Here is a 23,480-nt window from a genome sequence, read left to right on the forward strand (position 1 = left end):
TCTTCAAGCCTAGAATTAAATTCTTCATGGGGATGGGAGAGAGTCACTTTTTAATACTGGGACCAATTTAATGTTGTAAACATAGAAACCATGACGCAAATAGGAAAAAGTTGAAAGAAATTAGATTTAATTGTTAATTAGGTTCCATTGAGTAAGAACACTGTAACGGAAAGTCCTTGACATCGGAAAATGCTTACTTCCTAGAACACAGCAGACCTTTAATAATTCCTGAATTTGTAATCACTCAGCTAGATTGAGATTTATCTGCAGTCATCCATGGAAAAGGAGAAAAAGTTTCATGCTTAAACAATTACTATAGAAACAACGTAGCAGGGAATAGGTTTTAATATATTTAAACAACAAGTACCAATAACTATTATGCTAAAATATTATTTTAAAATTTATAATAGTTAATACAGGATAAAGTCTTAAACTTTTAAAATACTTTTGAAGTATATTAAAAAACTAAACAGTTAACAAAAAGCTAAACATTTAAATTTTTAGTGTTGGGAGGTTTTCCAGAGGGTAATTAATCCAATATATCCAGTAAGATATTGCAGTTTAACCAGCCCTCATTGCTCAACCACATGCACACATTATAATTTTTTCATAAAACATAACAGTAGTCTGGCATAGAAGCATACTGACACTCACTGTCTTTGGTATACTGTACCTGTGTTTTCCTTAAATAGGACGTCTGCTCTGCAGCTCTACAGTGGAAAGAGGGTGACTTAGAAGCAGAATACTTAAGTGCAAGTTCAAGTTTGATCCTCAAATTATCCTATGACCCTGAGCAAGCCACTGTATTTCTGTTGTCTTATCAGCAAATAAGAAAATGCCCACCTTAACATCCTCATGAGGTGCTTGCGAGGATTAAAGAGAATACAGCATGGGCAAGGCCTTTTGGAAAAACACAAAAATGCAACATCTATCTAAAGCATACTAAAATGTTCAGTAAGAGAGCTAAGCTTCTCTTGGACCACAGGCTGCCTGACTGCTTCTCCAGAGACAAATAAAATGAACAGTTTCTTATATTTTCTTCCAGAAGCATTCCAAATATGCGGGTGTGCTTTTACTCAAACAGGCATGCTGGATAAGCACTGTAATGGGTCTCGTTACTGCCTTCACTTAGTCACATATCCTAGAGCTCCATCCTCATTGGCACACAGAGTTATGCCTCTTTCTTTTGTAAAATCAGCTTCATGGTATTCTATTCCAGGGTTCTGCTAAATCTTTAAGCAGTCCCCACTCGTGGATATTTTAGAATTCTTAAGAGTCTTTTGATGGCCGGGTGCAGTGGCTCATACCTGTAACAACAGCACTTTGGGAGGCCAAGATGGGTAGATCACTTGAGGTCAGGAGTTTGAGACCAGCCTGGCCAACATGGTGGAACCCCATCTCTACTAAAAATCAAAAATGAACTGTGCATGGTGGCAGGCGGCTGTAATCCCAGCTACTTGGGAGGCTGAGGCAGGAGAATTACTTGAACCCAGGAGACGGAGGCTGCAGTGAACTGAGATTGTGTCACTACGCTCCAGCCTGGGTGACAGAGTAAGACTCCGTCTCAGAAAAGAAAAGAAAAGAAAAAAGCCTTTTGCTTCCACAAATTGTGATGCCATCACTCTCTCTCTGTATAAGTCTAGTCTTTTGTAGCACTGATTTTTTTGAACACCAAGAAAACTAAAGCAATGTTATTGTTTCCTTTGCTGAATTCTGTACAAGGCTGGCATATCTTAGACTCTAGGGGCACAGAGTTTTAATGTTAAATGTATGCTTTTAATAAGATCATTTCTATCAGATCAAAGAACTGCAACAAGACCTTGAAGACAGTGTTGTACTTTCACATGCAAGAATAAAAAATCAAAAAGCAAAGTATCCCTCAGTCTTCACCATTTTTCAAAAACAATAACAGACACCTGCAGAGGGTTCTCTAGTTCATTAGGCATTTCACAAACATTATCTTTTTAGTGTCCCCCATTTAGTGCCTAATAGCATCACAAATTCATAAAATCTTAGAACTAGAAGGGACCTTAAAGTTTTGCTATTTTAATCACTTTTCCCAAATACAAATAATTGCTAAGACTATTCTTAATATCAAAAAGAGTGGATCAAAGAGAATATCAACAAGTTGGATCAAAGGGATAACACATTTACAACTAAGCTTACATAACAGGAAGTTAGGGACAAAACAGCAATGTTGTCAGCAAGCAGGCAGAATAAATGGAGCCAATGGATCTGAACCCTGGACCAACCTGTAGGAGCTGGTGTGCTCGTAATCTAGAATCCCTTTTGTTGTTATCACACCACTTAGCGCATCAATCTGGAATGCTGCTTCTTGGTTGCCAGAGAGAATAGAATACTCAATCAGGCCATTCAAACCACTGTCCAGGTCGGTAGCAAAAACCTGTGAGGAACCGACTGTTTCATTAGACAAGCTTTATTCTGCAGTATGGGTTCAGTCTGTTTTTCAGAGACATGCATTAAGAAAGAATCACAACTTGTCAAACATATTTTAAAATCGATGATTAAATGAAATACCAACAAACAACTGAAGCTTACATATAACTTTATGATAAACTGAGTGACGGAGAAATTCTTCATCCAAAGAATTTCCAAATAGCTCTCAGTAGACATGGTACAAGTTTTTGAGGTATAATTTTATGCAATGGTGTCCCTTCACCCAAGATGCAAATTTCAGGGAGAGAACGTCTGTGTGACCGAGAGAGGCGAGGCAGTTCACAACACCTTTGGCAGGGTGGGAGTGGGAGGCAGGTCAATATCTTGATGACAACCCCACCAGGACTGCGTTGACAGAGGGTCAGACCCTCAAAGGAAGTTTGTGGGGCTGTAACCAAAGGAGGGCATTGAGTAGTGTGGGGGCAAAACCCCAGAAGCAACCACCACAATTGGTATGAGCTCCAGAGCCTCCTCCATTTCTAATTTTCTGAACAGGACACAGCAGAATGGTAGTGCTAGCTTCCTGGGAACTCAATGATTGAAAAATGGAAAGAACAAAGTTCATTCTATCTGTCCCTGACTTGGCCTTCTACAAGTCTTCCATAGTTTGAAGCGCTGATGGGTCAGGCTCTCTCTCATTCAGTGTACCTGGGCTTTATATGGGTCTTTGCCTTCACTTATTTCACACTGAACAATTTAGCTCCATCCCAGCTAGCATGTGGGACAGAGAAGTGAAACGCTGCAGCGCCCCAGTGTGGGGATCCTCTTGTGACAAGGTGGCATTGGAGGCATCTGCCATCCCCACTGATCAGCCTCACTGGGCAGGGATGATAAAGACTGGAAAAGTGAATGTCCTCACTTTCTTCTGAAACATCTCAGTCATGGCTGAAACCAGGGTAAAGACACAGCACATCTGGAACAGGCTGGTGACTAGAGCAATCAGGCTGCTATAATACAAAATACATCTGCAGTCATAGCCTAGGGGATCCCAGATGTCCTGGATGGGGTGTAGGGGTACAGAGCTAAAACTCCAAGGCAGCTGAGACTCTATTGGTCTTGTTTTCACCAACAGCAGGGATATGTGCATCAGAAACTGGAATTGAAGTAAAAGAAAGCTTTTTTTTTTTTTTTGAGACTGAGTTTTGCTCTTATTGCCCAGGCTGGGGTGCACTGGTGCGATCTCAGCTCACTGCAACCTCTGCCTCCCAGGTGCAAGCAATTCTCCTGCCTCAGCCTCCCAAGTAGCTGGGACTACAGGTGCCCGCCACCACACCAGGCTAGTTTTTGTATTTTTAGTAGAGATGGCGTTTCACCATGTTGGTCAGACTGGTCTCGAACTCCTGACCTTAGGTGATCCACCTGCCCCGGTCTCCCAAAGTGCTGGGATTACAGTTGTGAGCCACTGTGGGGTCTTTTTATATAATGAGCTCTTTACTGCACAGTAAAGAGCTGTTGCAGGTTTTGTCCAGAAAATTCGCTAGCATGCCATGAAACGCCTTACCCCACCTAGCCCAAAGAAAAAGCGGTGTAATAAGCATGAAGTGCTGACCACAGCCATGACATTCCAGAGGCCAAAAGGAATGGCCATCGCTGTGGTTAACTTTGCCTGGAAGTTGGATTTACACTGATTTCCTTTGCAGTCATAGGAGGTTGGAGAGCTCCTAATGCCCAGTTTCATGACTGCAAAACTCCGAGGCAGCTGAGACACTATTGGTCTTGTTTTTACCAACAGCAGGGATATGTGCATCAGAAACTGGAATTGAAGTAAAAGAAAGGCTTTTTTTTTTTTTTTTGAGACTGAGTTTTGATCTTATTGCCCAGGCTGGGGTGCAGTGTGAAGGGAAAGCTGAAACAAACACTTGTCCTGACGCAGGTGGAGAAAGTATCAAGGATGGGTGGGTTTTACAGCATGAACAAAACTGCCCTGTGAATGGATGCTTCTCCAGGACTTGAGACCTTTTCCTGAGATGGGGCTAGTCCTGAAAGCAGATCCATCCACATGCCTGTTCACCCTTGAAGATTCAGTGTAAATATCATTATTCTGTGAAATATTACACTTTTCCTCCAGGAGGAGGCTGTGTCTCCTCTCTTCACTCATTACACTAAATGCATACTTCTATTGTATTAATAAATGCATATTTCTAGTGCTCAACAGTGCTCCCAGAGAAAGCAGATGTCAGTAACTGAGCACTGAATAAATAAAGAGGAAGAGACAGTGCAAGAATATCAGATTTTCTTTAACCTAAGGTTTCACCCCATCTATAAAATGTACATGACTTGGAAAGACTGTTGGACTACAGGGCTTAGAAATTTTGATGTGCATTGATTTGTAATAATTCTCTCTCTCTCTCATTCTCTCTCTCTCTCACACACACACACAAATACGTTTCTGTTACCTGTATGACATGAGCATTGTAGAATTCGCCTTCAGACACTGATGCTTGGTAAACACTTTGTTCAAAGCGTGGTGAATTATCATTCTCATCCTGTATCAAGACTGCTACTTTGCAATAGGCTCTATGCCCGCTACTTTCAGCTAAAACGATGAGTTGTACCTCATTTCTGACTTCAAAATCAAGAAACTTGGGTTCTTTCACAGTGAGTTGTCCTATTTTTATTACCAAGGAGGAAAAAAAAAGAAAATGATGTTGTAGTTATTCTTTTATTTTTATTTTATTTATTTATTTATTTTTGAGACAGTCTCTCACTGTCGCCCAGGCTGGAGTGCAGTGGCAAGATCGCGGCTCACTGCAACCTCCGCCTCCCGGGTTCAAGTGATTCTCCTGCCTCAGCCTCCCGAATAGTTGGAGTTACAGGCACCTGCCACCACGCCCAGCTAATTTTTTGTATTTCCAGTGGAAACAGGGTTTCACCATGTTGGCCAGTCTGGTCTCAAACTCCTGACCTTGTGATTCACCTGCCTTGGCCTCTGAAAGTGCTGAGATTATAGGCGTGAGCCATAGCACCTGGTCGTAGTTATTCTTAAAATGACCCAAAGCATCTTTGCCTCATGTGCTCACAGCTCACCTGTCCCGCAAAAACTTCCCATTGGCAGGCCTCCTTTCCCCACCAACCAGGGTCATTGTGAAAAGATTTGGGATCTTGCAGATGTTTGCAGGTTCAAATATGTAGAGGGAAAGAAACCAGGAAATACCAAGACCTGGGAGCTATCTCTCTCCATATTTCCCCCCAGCCATGTCTGGTAAGTCTGTCTTGCAAATATATCTTCACTCCAGTCTCACTACTGCTGCCCTCCTTCAAGCCACCAGCACTTCCCACCTTGTCCCCTGCATTAGCCACAAAACTGGTCTCTCCCCAATCCAGTTTTCATTCTGAATTTAATAAAAAAAGACACTGTTATTGTTCTGCATGAAACCCTTCCATGACCATAATCTGCATCTGCTCCTTGAATACTTATTAAAGAGTCATCATGCATACAATTCCATCAGCCTGGAATGGCTCCCACAGCTATCCTTCCTCAGGGATTTTTCCACATCACCATCCCTGTACCATTAGCCTCCCAAAAGTCTCTTACAAAGCCTCTGCATTTTCCGGCAGCTGCATCATCACTTTGTTCACCTTCACCTGTCTTTGTCCTATTACTCCTCTTGTTTATAAGCTCCATACACCATCTCTTATGCACCATCATCTCTCCAATGTCTAGCTCAGGGTCTGGCCTCCCGAAGGCACACAGTAATACTTTTATGCCCTCATATAAAAGGCAGATCCAGGTTAGGGAAGCAGATTTTTGAGGGTGATGCCATGCTCTAGTTTCCCCCACCCCTGGCAAATTAAGAAACTTAGTCCTTTAACATAATTTCCATGTCTAGTTTTTACTGTTTTTTTCCTCGACTTTACAACAAAATTTCCGACTCAATGTATTATTTTTATTTACTTGGCTTTCACTGTCAGCAAGTCCATCAGATAGACAGTTGCTGAATGAACAGTAATTTGGAGTTAGAGAAACCTGAAACCAGGCATAAATCCCAGGCCTAGAAATTTAATTTAGGTCAATTACCTGGCTCCACCACCTCCTAACTTTGTGACCTGGATAAGTTATGCGGTTGACCTAAAGCTGAGTCTCCTTTTCTGTAAAATGGGATGTTAACAATGACTTCGCACAGTGGCTGTGAGGAGCAAGTGACATAATGCATATTTGGAATGTCTCTTTGTAGTAACAGGTAGAGTCCATGATGTACTACCCATGTTTGTCTAACCCTCATCATCACATAAGGATTTAATATCTCTGTGAACTCTGAATTTAGAAAGAGAACATTTAACAGCCATAAACTACTAGAAGTTCGATCCTCTAGTAGAAGAATCTGTACTGTTTCCAGAACTATGGCCTGGGAGCTGCAGTTTTTATTGCTCTATCTGAATCAGCTTCCCCAGATAACCTAGTCCAAGAAGCTTTAGGTCATCTGGTACCTACTTGAATTCTAGTGGGAGGCATATCCTGTTCAGATATTCTATCTTTGTTATTGGGTGCTTTGGGGGAGATTTTGTAGTCTATATTCTGTTAGGAAAAACCCCACTATATTATATATTAACTCACTATACTACCAAATATAAAATTTCGTATACTCAGTATCATTTTTTTGACATCAAATTTAGTTACCAGTTTAGTAATAGAACCAAATTACTTCACAAACCACAGTCTGTCGTGACCAACACCCCTGGCAGAAAATTTAGAGTAGCTCTAACTTTGGGCAGCTGGAGAATAATTAAGATGCCTTTGATATGCTGGTGATGAAAGTAGGTGGGCTTCAGAAACCTCCCTGAAACAAAGGCTGATTCCCACACTCCAAAATGTTACTGGAGCCCGAGTCTGAGGTGGGTCCACAGCTCTCACCCAGATCTCTCGTCTCCACCAAACAGAGCACTTGCCTGGCTATCATGTTCTGTTACTGTTTGTAAAGGAAAAATGGAATAGAAATGCAACACTAAATTGCCCATGTCACTGAGGAGAAAGTGTGCCAATTATAGTGCAGATCAAAGTAGGTTTTTAATAAAAGGCTTGTGTTTAGGCTTTGATAATTGGAATTTTGCACTTGGAATGAGTCGACGGTTCTAATGCTTTCCTTGCATGGTTTTTATTTTTGGGGTAATAACTGGCATATGCTGTGAAAGTCATGCAAGTAGAAAAGACAATAACCAGTCTGTGGGATGATTCAAGGCTGGCTCACCTACTAGATCCACATTTTTCCTTGGATAATACATGTGTAGTTTTCACAAAGGCATCAAGCATGTACTGTCATCAGTGAGATGAAAGTACTACTGGGCTCTGTCTAATGGTATAAGCGGAAACTAACACCTTCCTTAGAGTAAGAAGCCTCACAAATGCTAAATTCATGTCCTTGCTTATATGTTGATGTGCCACTTATGTAATAACTTGAGAAAAAAATTGTAGTAACATTTTTCTTCTAAAAAAATACATACATTGTATAGCTTTTGGCAAAGTTATGAAATACACATCCAAATGAGATTAAGATTCATCAAATGTTACATGCTTGATAACATAATCAGGTTATTTCCATCAATTATATACTGTGTACATGCATTTGTGCAAATCAAAGCAGAATGTGATATTTACGTTATTCAGTAACTTTCAAACCCTCTCCTACTTAAACAATGTCTTTGAAACATTGAAAGTTTGATCAGTTTTGTTTTGCGCCACTCTAATAATACTAAAACGAATGCTGCCATCTGTTATTTACATACAAAACCTTAGTCAAGCTCTAAAATTGCTGCTGGTTTAGACAGTGAGAAATACATGTTTTTACGCTAAAGTGGCATGAAGTTTAAATACAGAGTCAATTTGGTTTGTGACTATGGAACAGAGGGTAAACTGGCACAAATTGACAGAAAACACAGTTCTCATCAGAGATCTGTCTAATGACAACTTATTAAACTAATTACTAATAAAATGGTTTTCTCACACTTTTATTCTTGTTACTATAATCTTAAAGACAAATATTATTGATTTGTTATACGTATTAGTCTCACATTTTAAGTGGTGTATGTTTAAAATACATACATTCAGAAAATCTATACAATTAGATACAATTTTAATGGTAATTTGTCAAAGGTAGCACAAAAGATGCATTTAATATCATAATTAAAGTTTTAAAAAAGCTTTCTTGACAGCAGTATGGTAAACTATACACTTAACCGAGCTTCATGATAAAAACAACTAAAATGCATGATAAATTATATATATATAATACACATATTTGCATAGATATGTATGTGTATGTATTACAACGTATTATTGAGTTGGTACAGTTGTAAGAATTCCACAGAGGACAAAACAGAAATGAAGACAGGGATCCTGAGAGGTTAGCAAGTAATTACAGCTCAGTTTTGTTCCAAAGATTTCTACCACGACCTTCTATCTTACTATTCATTTCTGATAGTTGCATGGAGTGTGGAAAATAAGGTGAGAACTCACAAAAGGTGAAGAGGCTAATAGGGAAAACCAGCATAAAGCTGGACACCTAAAGGCTACAAATATTCCAAATCAGTGGCCATTATTGAAAAAAAAAAAAAAAGAAACAAAACTGAAACTGAAGCAGAATTAGCAATGTGAACATAACTGAAATTTGCCGAAGTGTTTCAAATTGTGTAGATATTAAAGAACAAAATCATGAATACAATCCTCAGATGGATGCATCATCAAAGTCACCCATATGATCACAGAAGGATTACAATCTGCAGCAACAGTGATGAGTTAAAAAGAAAGAGATTACAACTTCTAATTACAATGTTCTTCCAAAAGGTATTGGCCAAAAATCCACCAGAAACTTGACTCCTTTTTTTAACCTTGGTGTTGATTGAAAGGGAGAAAAAAACCTTATGTATTAGTTTAAGCCTGGATTTATGGTAGCTACACTATCATAGTTATACATATTTAAAACTCTTAGAAATTAAATTTAAACTAGCTTCTCCCTGATGATTCTCCAGGTGAATTGCAGAAAAGGAAGCAAATCCTCTTTTACGGGCATAAATTCAACCAAGGCTTCAAAGAATCGTCAAAGAGCTTTCAAGGATAATGAGTAGCTCATAGTCTACAAGCACTAAAAAAGTAGAGAAACAAGGCACCATAAATGACAGAAAGCAACCCATAGACAACAGAACCAAACAATCAAAGACTTCAGATGCAGGAATTGTTGGACACAGAATTACTATATATGTTTAAATACATTAAAAACCCTTGGCAATAAGAGCAAGGAACAAGAGGCTATTTTTCAAAAGCAAAGAAGAGTTGAAAAAGAACTCAACAGAACTTTTGGAAATGAAAAATACAATTCCCCAGAATGAAGAGAAAGATGAAAAATATAAAAAAGAGATGTAGGAGAGATCACATAACCCAACATTTGTCTAATTGGAGTTCCAAGGAAAGATACAAATGAATGGCGTTTAGATCAACAGCTGGCTTCTTAATGCAACAATGGGACGCCAGAAGCCAGTAGAATAATATCTTACTATGATGAGAGAAAATAACTGTGAATCTAGAATTACAAGATGAGCAAAAGTATTTTAAAAGCATGGATTAAATAACTACATTTTTTGACTACCTAAATCTGAGAGAGCTTACTATATAAACCATCACTAAAGGAGATAGTTCAAGCAGAAAAAAAAAGTAATAATAATAATAGAAGAAAGGCTGAGATGTAAGAAAGAATGGTTAGCAGAGACATCAGCAAGGATGCAGCTAAATCAACTGAAAAATACTACTAATGCCTAATTTGAAAGAATCAAAATTGTGGTCACAAAAGCATGTAAACTGAAACAGGAGCACTTGGAGATCAATAATTGCAAATCTCTTGTATTACTCAGGAAGAGAATATTGATTAATGTCGGACTTCATATACATTAAAATAACTAGGCTAGCCACTGAAATAAGAGAAATAACTATATAACTTCAGACAGGAAAGTGGTCATTTTCAGATATGATTTTATGTGTCAAATATACAGAAAAATGTCAATCTCTAGTTTGCAAATTTGCCAGACAAAAAAATCAAAAGACATACACCAGTTTCAAATACATACACCAGCACTGTCAGGAAAAGCAATGTTTTTTCATTTACCATAGCGAGAAAAAGTATAATATACTTAGGGGAAATCTAACAAGAAACACGCAAGCCTGTACATTTCATTCTTTGCTATTTCTCTTTAACATGTAATGGTTTATGCACTGTAAGTCATAGTAAAAATGTCGAGCAAAGGAATAAAGTCATAGAAGAGTACATATCATGATTCTATTATCATACTTAAGTCAAGGTAAAAGTAAATGATATATTGTTTAGAAATTCAAATGCAGTGGAAAAATTATAACCAAAAATGTCAGTGATCAGTTGGGTGCAGTGGCTCATGCCTGTAATCCCAGAACTTCAGGAGGCCAAGGCAAGGAGATTGCTTGAGTTCAGGAGTTTGAGGCCAGCTTGGGCAACATAGTGAGAATCTGTCTTTCTTTATGAGAAAAAAAAAAAAGCCAGTGATCAATACAAATTCAAGTTACTAAATATCTCTGGGACCAAAAAAGAGAGACATGAAGTGATGTGTATGTTAATTGGCTCAGTTTAGATATTCCGCAATGTACATACATTTCTGAACAACAACAAAAACAAAAACAAAAAAAAAAAAAAAAAAAAAGGAAAAAAGAGATATAAAAAGGAAGGGGCACACAGAGACTTTTGAAAATTTGAAAATTCTAGTAGAGTAGTTCCCCCTTCCCTGTGGTGGATATATTCTAAGACCCCCAGTGAATGTTTGAAACTGTGGATGGTACCAAACCCTATATGTACTATGCTTTTTTCTATATATGCATACCTACAATGAAGTTTAATTTCTAAGTTAGGCACAGTAAGAGATGAACAACAATGACTAATAATAAAATTGGACAATTTATTCACGTAATAAAAGTTACGTGAATGTGGTCTCTCTTGCAAAATATCATATCATACTGTATTCATCCTTCTTCTTGTGATGATATGAGATGACAAAATGCCCACATGATAAGGTAAACTGAGGTGAATGACTGTGACATAGCAGTAGGCTACTACTGAACTTCTGATGGTACGTCAGGAGGAGGATCATCATCTGCTTCAAGTGGTCCTGGATCACCGAGCCACAATGATGTCGATGGTTGGATGGTTGGATGTCAGGAACAGATGACGCTGATGGTTAGGAGTACTTGAGAGTTGCAGGTTGGTTGGTTTTGTTTTTTTTTTTCTTTTGCCAAAACCTTTTGGAAATCCTTGTAATAAAAGCTTGTCAGTTTTTGGCCAGGCGTGGTGGCTCACGCCTGTAATCCCAGAACTTTGGGAGGCCGAAGTGGGTGGATCATGAGGACAGGAGATGGACATCATCCGGCTAACACTGAAATCCTGTCTCCACTAAAATTACAAAAAATTATCTGGGTGCTGGCGCACGCCTGTAGTCCCAGCTACTTGGGAAGCTGAGGCAGGAGAATCGCTTGAACCCAGGAGGCGGAGGTTGCAGTGAATCAAGATCATGCCACTGCACTCCAGCCTAGGCAACAGAGCAAGACTCCATCTCAGGAAAAAAAAAAAAAAAAAAAAAAAGGCTTGTCAGTTTTTAATCAAAGTGTTGGTACAGAAGTTATAATCCTATGATCCTATGGGTGACTTCAATGCTGCACTTTATCTGAGGATTGTATTCTATAATTTTGTCTTTTCATATCTGTGTGATTTGAAACACTTGAGAAAATTTGAGTAATGTCTACATTGTTGGTTCTGCTTTAGTTTCTTCTTTGTCTTCCCTTTCTCTGTACATGACTCAAAAAGTTCTTCCTCATTTATTAACACTTCTCAGTGGCTTTCAATATGTTCTTCTACTTCTTCATCAAGCATGTCGGCAAACCCTTCTCCACCAACTTGTCTTGCTGTGTGAATTATTTTCCTAACTTTTCCATCAATCCCCAGGAAGCCATTAAAATCATTCATGACTTCACTCTAGAAGTTCTTCCAGCAGGCATTACAGTTTCTGGTTTTAATTCATGCATTGCAGCTTTGATGAACGTTACTGCGTCAGCAACAGTGAATGATTTCCAGCATTACATTACATCCAGATTATGGTCTGCATCAATTAATGGCTGATCAAATACCAGGCAGGTGTGTGACCCTGACAAACCAAATGATGCCTGCTCAAGGGGCTGAAGCAATGAGGTTTTATTTGGAGGTAAAAATACAACCTCAACATTTTCATTTTTATAGCAGGATGGCCAGGTGTGTTGTCTAATATTAACAGAACATGTGTGTCACCCATGCTTTCTTATTATGTTGCCAGAACATGGGCAGATAATTTTTTGTTTTAGAGACTATGTGGGTTCTTCACTTTGTATGCGACACTTGATTTTATCGTATGTCCTGCAGTGTTGCCACATAGTACCAGAGTTCATCTGTCCATGTTTTATGCTCTGGTGCTTCCTTTGTACTTTTATGCATGTAGGTTCTATTGGGCATCTTCTTCCGCAAAAACTTAGTTTTATGGCAATTAGAGATTGGCTTTAGATGGTTTCCTTTCTCCTTATTCAACATTTTCAGAAATGCGGCAGCACCTTCTTTGTTGGCAGATGCAGCCTCTCCAGTAGTTTTTGTATTTTTCAGTCCAAACCTATTTCCGAATCTGTGTAACCATCTCTTACTTGCAGTAAGTGGCTTAGGGTCACTCATTTCTGGGGATTCCTTGCTGAAGCCTTCATAGAGGGCTCAATGCTTTCTGGTGCAACATGTTACTGTCAAATTGAACACGTTTTTCTATTCAGGTCTTCCACCCCCAAATTTAATGCCTTTTTCATTCTTAACTAAGCATTTACCATGCACTGTGGCCATGACTTTTGCATTGTGAGGTGCCATAGCAAAACTAGCACAATTTTTTTTTCTTTCTTCACAAGTTCACAAGCAGAATATTCATTCTTACTGTAGATCTTAGCAACCTCAGCATACAATCTTTTATCTTTTCTTATTAAATTGAGAACTTTCATCTTTCACTTCCAAAAAAAAAATCAAAAAACACTTTACCACTTCTCTTTGGCATATCCAAATTGCCAGAATACTACACTTGTGCTTTGGGGCCATTACTAAGTTCCATAAGAGTGACATGAATATAAGTACTGCAATATGTGACTGTGGAACTGAGAATTGAGACAGCTACTGACTAATAGACAGGGAGCATGTACAGTGTGGAGACCCTGGACAAAAAGGGGATTTACTTCTGGGTGGGATGGCGTAGGATGATGTGAGATTTCGTCACACTACTCAGCATAGTGAGAAATTTAAAATGTATGAATCGTTTATTTCTAGAGCTTCCCATTTAATATTTTTGGGCCATGGTTGACCACAGGTAGCTGAGCCTGGAGAAAGAGAAACTAAGGATAAGGGGGGACTACCGAAATGTCTGTTTCCAGAGATGGGTGGCATGTATATGGGTTTTTATTTTACTATTGTCCATTAAACAGTCTTTTTTTTTTTTTTTTTTTTTTTCTTGAGACGGAGTCTCACCACTCTGTTGCCCAGGCTGGAGTAAACAGTCTTATACATTTCAACATACCATCTGGCAGATATTTCACAGTAAAATTTTAAAACTCAATGTATACAAGTTATCTAATCAAAAAATAAAGATGTTCCTGTGAATGACCTCTTTGGACTAACTCTAGGAAGATTTTATCTGCATTTTAATGATGGACTGTAGAAGAAATAAGACCAGGTCTGGGCCACGTTAGGAGTGTGGTGGCAGAGGATCTGGATAGCCTGGGAAAATACGCCAGCTCTGTTACCCTTCTTTCTTCCTAAGCATTGTAATCTCGGCTGCTTTCCCATAACCCTCAGACACCTGGACTGCAAGAAAATTAAGACTTGGTGATGTTTACAAATGGCCCTTTTGTGAACAGGCTTTCTACACCACCCTTTAATGCAACAACAGGATGAAGAGATGAAGACTTCTAGCAGGCTACCTCAGAAAGGTTGCTGACCAAAGGCTGTGTGGACCAAAAAGTCATAACACCACCCTGGATGACAGGACATTTACCTAAGGAATTTCCCTCTCTCAATTCTTCCCAGGTGCGTGCAGTATAGATTAAATAAGGCGGTTGTATGGCAACATAGACATTATTAGAAACATTCTTCTTGAAGTTTGACAACAAAGCAGTAGATGTGTATCTACTACAGAGTCGTTAGTGAAAAAAAGTACGTTTGAAATAATCAATTGGTATTCATTTAAAACAGTAATGGTCTTACTGAAGCTAAATTTATTACATGCTGTATTTGGAAGTAATTTCTTTACCACTGTATAGAAACCTTCGCAGCTGTTCTTTATTTTGTTGTGTTGTTGATATTCAGTAGCAAATTACAAGAATCTCTGATGAAGATTCCTTACAGCTAGACATGTTCTTATTTTGAATTCGGACTCAGTGTCAATGATCTCACTACTCTATCTCCAATTTTCCCAAATAGATGGGTAAATTGTAAGTGGAAGCTAATTTATCTTCAAAAGTTTGAAGGACAGGATAGACACTGTCTAATTTGGAAATATTAAGAATATAATTCTTAGTGAATATAAACAAATAGTCCTTGATTTCCTGCAATTTTTCATAGGCTAGCTTAAAAAATTCTTTCTTGCTTACTTTTTAAATTAGTTAGCTCTAACAATTTCTACTTTGCAAATTTTGCAGAAATAACATCAAACAGAGCAGAAAATAAAGCTATTATAGGGTAGAGAAGGATTACCTGACTTAGAGCACAGGGAAAGAACGCCATCTTCATTTCCACTAAAAATTGAATATTTCAGGCTGTCCTGAACTGAGTCAGGAGCAAAAGCTTTTACAGTCACAATAGAAGTACCTGCAAAAATTAGGTAAAGAAAGAACTCCATTAGGATTAAAAAAATTTCATGGAAACAGAAGAGAAAATACTGGTTATTTATTATTTGCCTACTATGTTTTCACTTGTTCATTCATTCAACAATAGCTTATTGTCTTCAGTGAGTCAGATCCCATGCTAGGTGCTGGGGATATACTAGCAAATAAGATAGAAAAGATCTCTGTCCTCATGGTGGTTATTAACTGGTATAATGAGACATACAATAAACCATTAAATCATACATAATCATAGAAAACTTTTCAAGTGTGCCAGGCCCCTAGAAAGAGAAAAATAAGGTTACTTGATATAAGGTACTTCTTTTTCAGGAGAAGCACCAGACTTTAGAGAGGTCTGAGGACAGTGAAGGATAAGTAGCCATAGAAACAGCTGGAGGAAGAGGATTTTGGGAAAAGGAGCCACCACCACAAAGGCTGTGGGCTAGGAAAGGGCTTGGTTGGGTAAAGTACAACAAGTAGGGGAAGAGGCAGAAGGTGGAGATGGCAGGATAAGCAAGGGTCAGATTCTTGTAAGTGCAAAGGGAAGTCATGGAAGCATTTTAAGGAGTAGAGGAAAACATGATTTACTTTTTAAAAATATCATACTAAGTGCTGTGAGAACAGAGACGAGAAGGGTAAGAATGGAGCAGAGAGGCCAATTAAGATAATACTGCAATAGTCCAAGCAGGAGACAATGACCTAGGACTGTGGGATGGGAGATGGAAAGACATGGACAGATTAAAGACATTTGACACACTGCCCCAAAACATTGGAGCTAGGAGTGGGAAAGGAAGCTATAGGGGCATAAAGAGAAGAAATATTCCCTCAACCAGCTTCTGATCTAGCTGTCGGTAAAAGCAACCCAACTAGAGAGTAACCAACAACTTAACTGCAAGACATGAATTCATTCAAGATTTGTTCAGATAGAGCAGGGGCAAAGAGATAACTTTAAGGAAGAAACAGAAATTCAGTTAGGTATAGGAACTGGAAAGACAAAAGAGAAGGAAGTCCTTTTAAGTTATGGGAACAGACTAAATACCAACATGAAAGAAGAATTAGCAAGGACTGATAGAGGCAAGAAGGCAATCCTTGTAATTAGATATAGAATCAAATAAGGCAGGAGTGGGGAATAAATTTAAATAGGAAGAATAAATACAATGTGAAGAAGGGTAAGAGAGGTAGGCAAGAGAATGGGAGAGCTTGAGAGCCAGGGAGATAAGTGTGGCTTTATGTGAAGAATAAGCTAATTTTTCTGTCAAAGGCCAGATATTAATTATTTGAGGCTTTACAGGTTACACAGTCCTGTTGCAAATACTCAAATCTGTTATTGTAGTATGAAAGTAGTCACAGATAATGCAGAACCAAGGGAGTGTGGCTGTGTTTCAATAAAACTTTATTTACAAAAACAAGTGGATGAGCAGATCCTCGCTTTTTTTATGTGATGGGAAGCAATGAAGAAATACAAAGTTCTTGAGGTAACTGATAAACTAAGAGAAGATGCTGAGTGCCTTTAAGGCAAACTGGGTAGGGCAGCTGTCTATATGGGAAGCTCTGGGGAAAAAAGTCATCTACAGCAGCTGGAAGGGTCCCAAGGATTCATTTGGTCTCCAAGTCAGTACTTTGATGTCCTTTTAATATTTCATGTCCTTTGCTGCTCATCTATCCCAGTTGTCTATGTGTCACCCTCCTAGGATTGCCTGCCTTGTTTTGTAAAAGTATTTTTTTACTTAATCAATTTCATTTACATGAAATTTACATACAATAATCTGTACATATTTTAAATATACAGTTCTATGAATCTTGAAAATTATATACACCTGTGTAATCAGTATCATAAGCATAGAATATTTTCTATGATCAGTATCATGATCATAGCATATGTTCAACACCTCAAAATGTTTTCTTATGCCCATTTCAGTTTTCTCTCACTTTTGGCCCCAAGAAATCACCAATTTGCTTTCTATAAATTAGTTCTGCCTCTTAAATTTCATACACTTGTGAATTACACAATAACTGATTTCTTTTGCTCAGTATAATTTTTTGAGAATCAAGCATGTTATTTTATGTATAAAAATTCATGTAATTGTTATTGCACAGGAGTATTCTATTAAGTGGAAAACCACAATTTCTTTTTCATTTACCTTGGGATGGGCATTTGAATTGTTTCCAGTTTTTGGCTATTATGAAAAAAACTGCTATGAACATTCATACACAAGTGTGTGTGTGGACCCATGTTTTCGCTGATCAAGGGTAAATACCTATGGTAAGTATACATTTAACTTTATAAGAAAATGCAAAACTATTTTTCCAAAGTAGTTGTATCATTTTACATTTCTGCTAACAACATATGAGAATTGCAGTTGCTCTACTAATATGGTTTGGCTTTGTATCCCCACCCAAATCTCATCTCAGATTGTAATCCTCATAATCTTCACATGTCGAGGGAGGCACCAGGTGGGAGGTGATGGGATCATGGGAGCAGTTTCCCCATGCTGTTCTTGTGATAGTGACTGAGTTCTCATGAGATCTGATGGTTTTATAAGGCAATTTTCCCTGCTCTTACTCGCTGTCTCTCACCTACTGCCATGTAAGGCATGCCTCTTCCCCTTCTGCCATGATTATGTTTCCTGAGGCCTCCCCAGCCATGTAGAACTGTGAGTCAATTAAACCTCTTTCCTTTGTAAGTTACTCAGTCATGGGTAGTATCTTTATAGCAGTGTGAGAATGGACTGATACATCCACATTGACTGGTATTATCAATCTTTTAAATTGTAGCCATCTTAGTGGATATGTAGCAATATCTTACAGTGGTTTTAATTTAATTTCTCTGATGTATAATGATATTGAGCAATTTTTCATGTGCTTATTGGCCACTTCCACCCCTCTTTTTAATTCATCTTTGGTCCTTGGCCTCCTGTTTTTACTCACCTACCATTTCTCAGAAACTTCCTCATAGTTCCACTTTTACACTGTTGGTGAAAATGTAAACTAGTACAACCACTATGGAAAACAGTGTGCAGATTCCTTAAAGAACTAAAAGCAGATCTACGATTTGATCCAGCAATCCCACCTCTGGATATCTACCCAGAGGAAAAGAAGTCATTACACAAAAAAGACACTGGCATATGCATGTTTAGGGCAGCACAATTCACAATTGCAAAAATATGGAACCAGCCCAAATGCCCACCAATCATCAAGTAGATTAAGAAAATGTGATACACACACACACACACACACACACACACACACACACCCATAGAATACTACTCAGCCATAAAGAGGAATGAAATAATGGCATTCACAGCAACCTGGATGGAACTGGAGACTACTATTCTAAGTGAAGTAACTCAGGAGTGGAAAACCAAACATTCTATGTTCTCATTCATATGTGGGAGCTAAACTCTGAGGACACAAAGGCATAAAAATGATAAATGAACTTTGCGGACTTGGGGGAAAAGATGGGGAAGTGAGGGATAAAAGACTATACAATAAGTACTATATACACTGCTTGGGTAATGGGTGCACCAAAATCTCAGAAATCACCACTAAATAACTTATTCATGTAATCAAACACCACCTGTTCCCCCAAAACCTATTGAAATAAAAATTTAAATGTAAAAGAAACAAAAAGCCAAATATGTATATATAGAAAAAATACTGTGTGTGTGTGTGTGTGTGTATATATACACACACTAAAAAATAAATGAAAGATGCTTCCTCATAGTTCCTTTACTGGCCTTAGTCCTCTGATATTAGGCCTGTAACTTATGGCATCTATTTTACACTCCCAATCTTGCAATGACTCTGCTTCTTCACTTACTGTCATCCTGCCTCATAGGATGACACATACTGGTAAAAGTATGCACACTGTCCTTACTGGGGAGAGATGGATAGGGGGTAAGGCTATAGTGGTCTACCCTGCTGCTGGGTGCACAGTAACAGAGGCCATGTATAAGACAGTGGTAACAAGTCACAAGAGGAAAGTAAGAGGAAACATTTAAAAGGAACAGGAGCTGATATGGTGCCAGAGATGAGTATGGAGCAGGGCTCATCATCCCATATGCATTTGGGTAAAAGCAAGAAGCAGAAACAAATGAAGGGGCCAAATGGTGGAGGAGGCCAGAAAATATCTCAGACAGTCACTGTCAGCCTATTGCTGCTAGCAGGGAAAGGAGGCTTCAGGATACTGAAGATTCTGAGGTTTTCAAGAGAAGCTCAAAATTTTATATGTTTATTTTTATTTGAAATCTTTCAATTTCTAAGTGTTGGAAAATAATTTAATTTGTGGGGAAAACCCCACTATATTGGTTGAAAAAACACAGCTGCGGTGTGACTCCAGTTCTGAGTTTTCTTGTTTACCATCTCTGATAGAGAAGATAAATCTCTCCTCTTTTGTTACTAGCCCTTTTGGTACTTAGATTGTGCTATTAATTTGCCATCTAAGGACTTGTACTGAACATAGTTGAAGACTGATCTCATTTGCCTGCTTAAATTGGACTAAGTTCCATGACAGCAGAGATTTTCTTTTTTTTTTTTCTTTTTTCTTTTTTGATTTTTTTTTATTTTTTATTATACTTTAAGTTCTAGGGTACATGTGCATAACGTGCAGGTTTGTTACATATGTATACTTGTGCCATGTTGGTGTGCTGCATCCATCAACTCGTCAGCACCCATCAACTCGTCATTTACATCAGGTATAACTCCCAATGCAATCCCTCTCCCCTCTCCCCTCCCCGTGATAGGCCCTGGTGTGTGATGTTCCCCTTCCCGAGTCCAAGTGATCTCATTGTTCAGTGCCCACCTATGAGTGAGAACATGCGGTGTTTGGTTTTCTGTTCTTGCAATAGTTTGCTGAGAATGATGGTTTCCAGCTGCATCCATGTCTCTACAAAGGACACAAACTCATCCTTTTTTACGGCTGCATAGTATTCCATGGTGTATATGTGCCACATTTTCTTAATCCAGTCTGTCACTGATGGACATTTGGGTTGATTCCAAGTCTTTGCTATTGTGAATAGTGCCACAATAAACATACGTGTGCATGTGTCTTTATAGCAGCATGATTTATAATCCTTTGGGTATATACCCAGTAATGGGATGGCTGGGTCATATGGTACTTCTAGTTCTAGATCCTTGAGGAATCGCCATACTGTTTTCCATAATGGTTGAACTAGTTTACAATCCCACCAACAGTGTAAAAGTGTTCCTATTTCTCCACATCCTCTCCAGCACCTGTTGTTTCCTGACTTTTTAGTGATTGCCATTCTAACTGGTGTGAGATGGTACCTCATTGTGGTTTTGATTTGCATTTCTCTGATGGCCAGTGATGATGAGCATTTTTTCATGTGTCTGTTGGCTGACACATGAAAAAAACCAAAACAACAAAAAACCACCTACTCAAGATCTTTGCTGAGTCATCTCATTGAACCCTCATACACAAGTCCCAGAGACCACAGTTTGAAACCCATCTTGCTAGACGTAATAACAAAAATGACTACTAAACCAAGCCAAATTGATATTTTTTCTGGATATGTAAAAGGATTTTACTGAAAAGAACAGAAAAAAGAAAAGGCTCTGGAACAAACTGTAGTTTTCTCTAGAATTCTTTCAATGCTCAACACTCAAAAATGCAGTGATCACTATAAATATTAAAGGAAATAAGTATGTGATATTGCCTACAAAACTGAAACTTCAGGGACAGCTCAGTTAAAAAAAGGCATAAAACAGAATTTGTTAAGGAAAAAGAGCAAGAAAACTCAACTAAATATATCATTCTCTTTACAAACATTATGTTTAACATAAACTGTAACAAAGTTTAAAAATTATTTATCAGGATTTCCAAATGGTTATTCTTTTCAAGCCAGTTACAAAGTCATTTAGTGACAAAGTAATGAATTATAATCAATCATGGTGGAATCAAGTTACTACACATATTGAGAACTCTTTGAAATTGGATTATAATCTAATGCTTATTTTATTGCATTTTGAGAGACATATTGCTAATATAAAAATGTCTTACATTTTGGTAGGAATATGCCTGTACAACAGTACCATACGTTTTATCCCCACTGCTCAAAGTTCTGTGCTTCCGGGTACAATTTATTTCCTAAACATAGGAAATTTTATTTCAACTGGCTTGTCATATAAGTCTTAAGAACGGCAGTAAGAAAAGAAACAGCTATGCTAACAAAAGAAACAATCTTGCTGACAGCCTTTTTTTCATGGGTTAGAATGCATATCATATGCCCGATTACAAAAGAAAAGATAGTGACTGCTTACATAGAAAAGAATAAAGATGAGTACAGAACTGCAAAAAAGAGTTATACCTGGCCTCTCTCATAAAGGAACAATCCTATTTTTATTGCAAATCAAATTTTCGTAATATCAAATGGAATTGTAACACAAAAGAATTTCATTTAATGAAAATACTTCAAACTAAACACTGAAGTCAGCAAGAAGCTGCAAATGTTTTATATGTTCTTCCTTTGGCAAAGTCCAAATTGGAGATTCTCTTGAAAAAAGAGAAAATAACAAAAGGGACTAGAATCCTTCTAGGCATCTGCTTACTGTGAAAATTTTAAATAAAAGTCTATCTCTGGGCATATGGATGAAACTTAATATTCATTTCACAACATCAAGGTAGAAAGGGTAAGCTATGAAAACCAACACTGTACCTTCAATTCGAACGAGTTAAGTGAGACATACAGAATAATTTACCTTTTACATGTTCAAGCTTTTATAAATTTTACTTCAAGTCTAACACCATATTTAAAAAGTGTAAAACATTTAATGTTCTTGGTTTTTTCTTCTTTACAAAAATAGAGTTGTAAAACTCTGACCACTCACAGCAGCAATTTAAAAGCATAATTAGATAACAATTAATGCTATATGACTGTAAAAATCAATAATTATAAAAATATTTACGTAATTATGAAAACATTGTATGCATAGAAGTGCATGAGTAAATAATTCTAGAGTTTTATGTTTGTTATTCTTAAGCAATGCCATATTTTCTTATTGATGACTGACTTGAGAGAAACAGATTTTCAAACATTTGGATGATTTTGAATTATCTGTTATCACTTAAGTGTACAACCATTGAAACTAAACATGTTGCAACTACTTAAGAAAAGTCCGGAGTGACATTAGCAAGATGGCAAAATGGGAAACCCCAGATCTTGCTGCGCAAAGGCATTGATTTAACAAGAACATATGTTCCAAAAAGCTTTCAAGAGAACTGCAAAACCAGTTAAGAAGTCATGGAACACCAGGCAAGCTCAAAACCAAGAACAGTCACCGTAGACATTGCATTTAATCCCCAGTGGCCCCTCCCCCAAGCCAGCAACAGTGCAAATGGGAATAAACACACAACTTGCGTCTTCTCCACTGGGATGGAAAGAGAAGAGTAGAATATACATCCAACTTTATAGCTTTTGAGGGGACTGCCTGTGGAGATAGTTTCTGTGTTAACTTGGCTCAGAATACTGATGGGGAGCTAGCATACTTTGGATGCTTGAGGGTTGCTGAGAACAAAAGAGAACTCAGTGACTTACTGCAGTGTCAGAGAATGTGAAGTACTGCAGATAGATACCTGAGAGAGCAAGAGACTACAAGACCCTCAAAAAGAAACTGGCAAACCTCTCTAATTGGGTAGTCACGTACATAAGCCCAGTGAAGATTCATCTCCAGAAAAGGCTTAGGAGGCCCCCAGAATCTGTAGCCAGGCCAACTGGTGAAGATCTTCCTCTGCACAAATCCAGTCTGTAAAGACTAGAGAGGTGTTGATTTTTTTCAACTGCACAAATCACACCAAAAAAAAAAAAAAAAGAAAGAAAAAAAAAAGAAAAGAAGGAATATGAAGAAACAAAACATGGCTGAATCAATGGAATAAAACAAATCTCCAGGTGCTGACCTGAAGAAACAGATCTATACATTACTTAACAAAGAATTCAGGGCTGGGTGCAGTAGTTCACACCTGTAATCCCAGCACTTCAGGAGGCCAAGGCAGGTGGATCACCTGAGGTCAGCTGTTCAAGACCAGCCTGGCCAACATGGCATAACCCTGTCTCTACCAAAAATAAAAAAAAATTAGCTGGGTGTGGTGGCAGGCGCCTGTAATCCTAGCTACTCAAGAGGCTGAGGCAGG

At 38.2% G+C, this 23,480-nt stretch overlaps 1 protein-coding gene across 1 annotated transcript in view; it reads right to left on the bottom strand.

The window, feature by feature from the left end:
- Positions 1-2,200: 2,200 nt before the first annotated feature.
- The window catches only part of LOC105532349 (protocadherin-23-like), a 151,535-nt gene continuing 130,255 nt past the window's right edge, over positions 2,201-23,480 (bottom strand). Inside the window, 3 exon segments of the mRNA XM_011970529.1 lie at positions 2,201-2,404; positions 4,854-5,065; positions 15,207-15,320. Coding sequence (XP_011825919.1) covers positions 2,201-2,404; positions 4,854-5,065; positions 15,207-15,320 — 530 coding nt within the window.

Source organism: Mandrillus leucophaeus, unplaced genomic scaffold (assembly GCF_000951045.1).
Source record: "Mandrillus leucophaeus isolate KB7577 unplaced genomic scaffold, Mleu.le_1.0 Scaffold95, whole genome shotgun sequence".
NCBI lineage: Eukaryota > Metazoa > Chordata > Mammalia > Primates > Cercopithecidae > Mandrillus > Mandrillus leucophaeus.